The 7,567-nt window shown below is 37.0% G+C and overlaps 1 protein-coding gene across 11 annotated transcripts in view; it reads left to right on the plus strand.

Annotated features, from left to right (window-relative positions):
- Positions 1-4,991, plus strand: part of LOC309858802 (uncharacterized protein) — a 44,414-nt gene extending 39,423 nt beyond the window's left edge. For 9 of the 11 annotated variants that reach the window (XR_014308337.1, XR_014308338.1, XR_014308339.1 and 6 more), the window contains one exon: positions 4,705-4,991. Coding sequence is in view for 2 of the 11 variants with exons in the window: in XM_082719079.1 (XP_082575205.1) it covers positions 4,705-4,806 (102 nt within the window). In the remaining 9 variants the exon portion in view is untranslated. Of the gene's footprint in view, positions 1-847; positions 952-4,704 lie in introns of all 11 variants that reach the window. The other 2 variants (XM_082719081.1, XM_082719084.1) reach the window with 1 other exon arrangement.
- The last annotated feature ends 2,576 nt before the right edge of the window (positions 4,992-7,567 follow it).

Genomic DNA, 7,567 nt, shown 5'->3' on the forward strand with positions numbered 1-7,567 from the left:
TTGCAGGAAGCAATTATCTCCACCCTGAACATCCAGCTGCCTAGTGCCCAAGAACAGTGCAGGTTTTGCATGATGGCAATGCTACTTAAAGCCCGGTCCAGTTTAAATGCCAAGTGGAAGGCTAAGCTAAGAATAAAAGGACTGGTAGACTGATTTGGGTCTGGAAATCTTTTCAGTAATAATATCTTCTACCCAGTCAGCTAAATGTGTCCACATGGATGGGAAACAGCATGTAGAAGCCGTGCAGTGGTTGGTACAGATGGTTCTGTTCTCGGGGGCTCCCAGTCAGAGAAGCCTACGTGTGATCAACATAACATCTTTTATCAGAATCCTTTTTTAATTAAAGGATGTTGAAGGGATAGGCGATATAGGAGATATAGTACAATCTCTTTATAACTCTTTTGATGAAAATTCATCAGAATGTATTTGTTCTTTAAGGAGCAGGTTTTCCACTATTATAAAATGAAATCATCACATGAGGTCTGAAAGAGGGAAAAAAAAAATCATGGGGGAGAGGAGAAGAGAGAACAAAGGGGCTCCTCCTCTGGGCCATGATACTAATGAGCATGGAGAGTAGCTTTTAGCCATGATCTGCCTCTTCCAAGAGTCTGCCTGATGATCACTCTTTCTAAATGACAAGTGATTCAGATTCCAGAAAAAAAAAATTCTGTGTAGAATGGTGGTATTCATTTTCTTCCTAGTACAAACCATAATAAACGAACGTGTCCTATAGAAGTATCTATATGCATAATACAACAAAAGCCAAATTTTCATGTAACTGAACATTTAATATCACTAAAGTGTTTAGAAATTATATTCTTATTACTTTTTCTTTGAATTCCTGTAGAAAACTCCAAAGATAACTTAAACATTGAAAGATTTTATTGGGAAGTAAAATTTCAAAATGTTGTGGATTGAAACAAGTATTTGCTATTACTGAGGAGAACCTAGGTAAGAGGAATTTTCACAGGACTCAGTTGTGCTGGAGCTCATGTTTCCGCTGGTGGCTTGTTGTTCTGGATTGGCCTTGGCTGTAACAACTGGGACTTTTCTCCATGTCATCTCTCATGTCCCAGCAGATTAGCTAGGATGTCTTATCGTGAAAGTGGTGAGGTTCCAAGAGAGAGAGGGAGCGCACAAAACCTCTTGAGACCCGGCCTCAACGTATGGCTCACAACTTAACGATGAATTCCATTGCCCAAAGCAAATCAAAGTCTAGCCCAGATTTAAGGGTTGGGAAGAGATACACCAACTATTTATCATGATGGAGAGAGCTGTAAAGGCATTCACACACTTCAAAGGATGTGAATTCGGGGAAGAGTGGAGCACTGGAGTTGTTTAAACCTTCTCATCTTAAAACAGAGTTGGTGTGTCAGGCCCACCCAGGTGATCCAGGGCTCTCTGTGTAAGGCCCCAAGCTCAATCACATATTCAGCAGTCCCTTTCACCATGAAATAGAACATTTTCACCAGTTCTGAGGATTGGATCATGTACATATTTGGGTGGCTATTATTCTTACCACAAAAGGATGAAAAAAAGATTGAAATAAAAATGCTAGAAACACAGTTTACACACAGATACATATATGGTGTTTTCAAAGAACTTCTTCAATGATCTGATACATTTTCAGTAATGTAGTCACAACACAGGTACTATCAGCAAATTTGAAAATGGGTCAAGATAAATCGTCTAAAGTAAAACAAAACAGGAAAAAAAAGGATAGAACCCTATGCACATCTAAGAACATGGGACAGTATCTTATATTTAATATATATGTTATTGATGTCCCAAAAAGAGGAGAGGGAAAAACTTTTGCTCAAGAAATATTTGAAGTGTTGGGGAGTGTATGTGCTATGGTGAGTGTGCTGTGAAGTGTGCAAACCTGGCGATTCACAGACCTGTACCCCTGGGGATAAAAATACATTATATGCTTATTAAAAAATTTAAAAATTAATAAAAAAGAAATATTAAAATGAGTGTAAAATTTAAAAAAAAGAAATATTTGAAGTGTCAATGGCCAAGAATTTTCCAAAGTTAATTAACAACAACAAACCAAGATAGAAGAAGCTCAGAAATCCCTATTCAGAATTTGAAAGATAAAAACTAACAAAAAAACCCCAAACAAGATTAAACCAAAGCAAACAGATATACACACAGGCATATCATAGACAAGCTCCTGAAACAAAGAGAAAAGAATAACTTTATGTGTAGCCAGAGGAAAAAGAAACATAAAATAAAGAAAAAATATGGATTGCTACAGATCCCTTTTCAGAATTTAGGGAACTAGAAAACAAAGAAGCAACATCTTTACAGTTTTAAAGGGGGAGGTAAACAAAGAGCATAAGAGCTATCTGGTCAGAGTTCTCTAATCGTGAAATAGATCTTTGAAAAATCAATCAAGGAAAGACTTTTTTAGATAATCAAATAGACCTAAGAATTAATTGCCAGAATAACTTAAATATTGCAAAAATGTGTTCAACCTTATGACTGCTTTATTTATTTAACCGTATGACTGCTACCCTATTTTCAGCAGTAAATTTGAAAAGTTTAACTTTTATCCATCATAAAAACTCTCAAAGTGAAATTTGAAAAGGATTTCCTTAATGCAATAAAGAGCATCTGTGAAAAACCTACAGGGGGTGCCTGGGTGGCTCAGTGGGTTAAAGCCTCTGCCTTCAACCTGGGTCATGATCCCAGAGTCCTGGGATCAAGCCCTACATCAGCCTCTCTGCTCAGCAGGGGGCCTGCTTCCTCCTCTCTCTCTTTCTCTATCTCTGCCTGCCTCTTTGCCTACTTGTGATCTCTGTCAAATAAGTAAGTAAAATCTTAAAAAAAATAAAAGAAAGAAAGAAAAAGAAAAACCTACAGTTAATATCATCTACTGAATGGTGAAATACTGAATGCTTTCTTCTCAAGGTTGGGAACAAAATGTATTGGATCCCTGCCTCCTCTTCCATTCATTATGACACTGGAGGTCTCAATCTTCAAAAGAAAAAAATGTTTTCAGGAACAATTTTATAAAACCTAAGAAACAACTACTAGAACAAGAAAATGCATTTAGTAAGATTGTGGAATGATATTACTATCTAAAAATCAATAGAATTTTACAAGCATACTTGTAAACAATAAAAGAAATGAAATCTTTCCACAGGTTTGAGTAAAAACTCAGTGAATGTTAACATTTATAAATGTTAAGTTATAAATCTTACCTAAATGGGGAGTGAGCAAAAACTAAACATTGAACTTTAGTGATTAAATATGAACTTTAGTGATTAAATATTTAGGATCTAATATAATGACATATGTAATTTAAATCCATTAACAGTAAGATGGAGAAAGTTCTGGATTATGGCTGGATACAGAGTGTAGTAAAATGTTTGTGGCACAATGTAGGTGAATATTCAGAGGTTTGTTGTAAGCTTGAATGTAATGATGTACTTACTAAGCCAGAAATTTGGAGGACATAGGAGACATATTTTATTACAGTGGTTGTAAGCTTTAAAAAAACTGGGAAAGCAAAGTGACTATTTGTGACTGTACTGGAGAAGTCACAAAAAGAAAATTATAACCTCTGAATTTTAAATTCCTACTTAAATTATTATCAAGGAATTAGAATGCATCTTTAATATTCCCCAAATATTCTCTAATTTCTTTTATCTGCAAGGATGACTTTACTGATAATTGCACAAAATCTATTACTTAGTATTGCAGAATTACAACATAAGTTGAATTCACAGATTTGCTGCATTTGTCTTATCGTAAACAAGGCATTGATAGAGACATAGTGAAGTTCCGAAAGGTTGGTGGGACTAGCTGGATGGACTTGGAGGAGGTTAAAACTCTTGAAACAGTCTTTCTGACTTGGTTCAGAAATAACCTGACTTACAATATCAAAGAAGCCTAGCCTGCTCCTTCTCCACCTAAAAATCCTATAATAAATTCACTGCTGGAATAGCTAGTGGGGTTTTAATTTCCTACCACACTAATACACAATTCTGATCTCCTTTTTATTCTTCGTAAATAGTTTCAAGATGTGGGGCAAAATAGTGATAATAATTACCCATTTTCTCCTAAAAATCTTGCTGTTGTTTATTCCTTACTTCTGAGCATATCTCAGGGTCAGACTTTGCTTAGGAGTTTATTATGTTAAAAAAAAATCCTAAACTTTGGTATTTCTTAAATGTAGAGAAAATCTTTTGTTATAGTACTGACACCACAGGATCTATATTTTTACACCTTTTTTTGAGTATTTTTCTTACAGTGACATCAGCTGTTTGCAAAGCCAATTCCTCAATTCAACTCATTACCTTCTGTCCAATTTCAGGCCTCTTTTATTTCCTACCATCACCATTACAAATATGTAGAACAAGTGCTGGTAAACATTTTATGAAGACTCATTAAATATTTTATACTTGTAGGTTTAAAGGCTTTGTGGTCTCTGGTAGGACTATTCAAACTCTACCACCAAAGCACAAAAGCATCTATGGACAATATGTAAACAAAGGGGCATGGTTGTGTTCCAATAAAACTTTACAAAAACAGGCAGCTGGCCCCAAGGAAGTACTAGGCTTAGTCCTGATGTAAACATTATGCCTAATAATTTTTAGCTTCTATGCCTAATCAAATCCCTAATTCAAATCAGTTCAGTAACATTTACTGAATGCATGCTATTTACCTGATGTGGTACAAATCTTATTTCCACAGCAAATTTCATGTCTACCACAAGAAAGCCATTGGACTGAGGAAGATTTCATGCTGATCAAGTCAACCCAAACCTGTGCCTTAAGGTTAAAAATGGAAACCTAAGGAAACCAGTCACAAACCACCAAGTAATGTTCTTAAATAATATAGCCACTTCAGCAAGAGGCCATTGAATGATTTCCTTGATTTGCTTCTTTATTAAATCTTTTCCCTAGTTCCTCTCAGTTGGACAATGTTAACCACTTCCAGTTTGGCTATGCCCAATTCAGATGAATTTTTGCTCAAATAAACTCTCAAAATTTATAATATGTTTAGGTTTTTCTTTCAACAACACTCTTACGGTGTCATTTTCTTTCTTTTTTTTTCCAAGTTTTTTTTTTTTTTTTTTTTTTTTTTTTTTTAATTCCATTTAGTTAACAAACATTGGTATTAGTTTCAGGTTTACGGTCTCATTTTAAAGAGGCTCCTACTTAGTCTTCTCATTTCTTTCAACCCTGTCCAGATTGTATTTGAAAAGATTTGTTATCTCAGATATTTTGTGCACCACTGACCATGTCAACACAGCCCAATTCATGGGTAAAGAGGATTAAAAAGAAAACCACAGGCCCCCACATGGAGTCATTTACATGAAAGCCTCATGTCAGTAAGCCAAAACTTAATGCCTAATCTAACTGCAGTTTCAATGGCCTCAGGAATATAACATTTCACCAGCCAAACTGGACTTTCTGGGTCAACACCAGAGGTAATTCATTGATAAGCCCCTTCCATCCCCAGAGGAGGGTGACCTTGCCTAAAATAATGCATCGTTTGCTAATAACTTCCTTTCTCCTTGCTCTGTCTTTGTAAACCTTCCATCCCTTTCTGCAGTTGGATAGAGCTCCTTTCTGTTTGCTGGACAGAATGCCACCAGTTCATAGATCATTTCATGAAGCCAGGTTTATCTTTAAATTTACTGTTGAATTACTTTTAATTTTGCTTTTTAACAAGAGAGAACTCATACCATGTCTCCGAGGCCATCTGGCTTCCATTGTTATGGTCTTATTATAGAAGAACACAAAACACCTGAGTAAGCATTATTATACAATTACCCCCACTGTTGTTTTCAGAAAAGTCATTATCTCTAATGTAAATGGTATTATTCAAAAGAGATCATTTAAATGCTCTTACATGAATACGTAGTTCATGCACACATGTAATAATTGGCCCTTGCCTCACCTGTTCATGATTCTGGCAATGTAATGCATTTCTCCCTGGGTCCTACTGATAGCAGCTGCCAGTATCTTCATTTGATTTAAAAAAAAAAAAATTGCTAGAAGCAACAACACTGGATGCTGATTTTTTTTGTTGATGAAGAAAGAGCCCTAAGATCTGACTTATCCAGAATCATTTTTATTTGGCAAAATTTGGTCTGCTTTGGGTTGAGGAAAAAAATCTGACTTTCTTACTTCTCTTTTCCTATCCTGAAGGGAAAAATAAATCAAAGAGGTGAATAGAGCTATCTGATCATCACACAATGCCTGTGCTGCCGTTCTGCCGCTGACGAGGATCAGAAATGGCCATTTGTAATACTACAGGCTCTGCCCCTCTTCTAAAACTGGCCAACCTGATTGCATTTGTATTGAGTTTGCTTTACATAGTCACCTCATTCCTGCTCAGTCAGCTCCGTTGGAGAAAATTCTGTTTGTCTCCAAGAGCTGATATGCATGAAATGTGGCCAGGAAGCCGAGGTATTAATCAGATAAATACTTTGCATTTGGGAAAAGTTTTTCCAGATTCTTCTCTTACAATTCCCTTCCCCATTATCCCGGTCACTTGGATTAATTTCACTCATATGCTACAGAAGGCACTTAGGACTCAGGTGTGGGTTGGAAGACTAGTAACTGCAATTGCTTCATGTGCAGTAAAAGGCTTTACAACGAGTCGTTGCTCACAAGACATGGGCAGACATTACTACCCTCCTGGAGGCACCTTCTCTGTTATCCTGGATCCTCTGATTCCAGAGGGAACTCTTTTTAGGCACAAAGAGATAGGCACTGGGCAGCATGTGTTAGTAGTTTTCTACTTCATTGCTGGAGAACCTTGAAGAGTATCACTTTCCTCATTTATAAAAGAGAGCCAGCCCCACGCGATAGGACAAGCACTAGAAAAGACCATGAGTGGAATGTAAATATCATAGCCCACCTCACAGGTGTGCTCAGCACGAGGTAGATATTATAAAAGCTATTTTAAAAGAATCCTAAACCTGGAAGGGGACTTTTGGGGAATGTAGTCCACTGGTTTCAATGATGGGTGGCAACGGCAGAGCAACTGGGCATTGCTTGCCTCAAACACAAGTTTGCAGGCTTTTGTTACCCATAGTGAATCAGATTATAATAGGTTTGCATGTTGAAAATCTTCCAAAGAGGATTCTGATGAGCAGTTGGCTTTGTGAAGCACTACCACCTTAACCCCAACTTTTCAAGCTCAAATCCCTTTCAGAGCATCTCTACTCATCTTCTAGCTTTTCTTTAGCTGTTTTAAGAATAAGGAACTTGCCCACTCTTGGGTGGGTTTGACAGGTGTGAAAAGTGCTCCTCTTTTGAAAAACAAAAGCTGCCTCCAGCTGCTCATTCTAATCCTTGGAGTCATGAGGGAAAATATAACCCATCTTCTCATTAGAAAACCCTGAAGTTACTTGAAAAGACTCATCTTCCCCGAGTCTTCTCTGTCATATATGGCCATGCGTCCTGACAAAGCCCATGTCCCAGAATCGCAGCATCTGGTTTACTAAGTGTTGCCAAGTGTACTCCCACTGCTACAGTTCCAGTTGCCTTATCCTTACTCTTCTCTGATAACTGCCCCCCCTTAGAAGTTTTTTAAATGTCTC

Source organism: Mustela nivalis (genome assembly GCF_964662115.1).
Source record: "Mustela nivalis genome assembly, chromosome: 2".
Taxonomy (NCBI): domain Eukaryota; kingdom Metazoa; phylum Chordata; class Mammalia; order Carnivora; family Mustelidae; genus Mustela; species Mustela nivalis.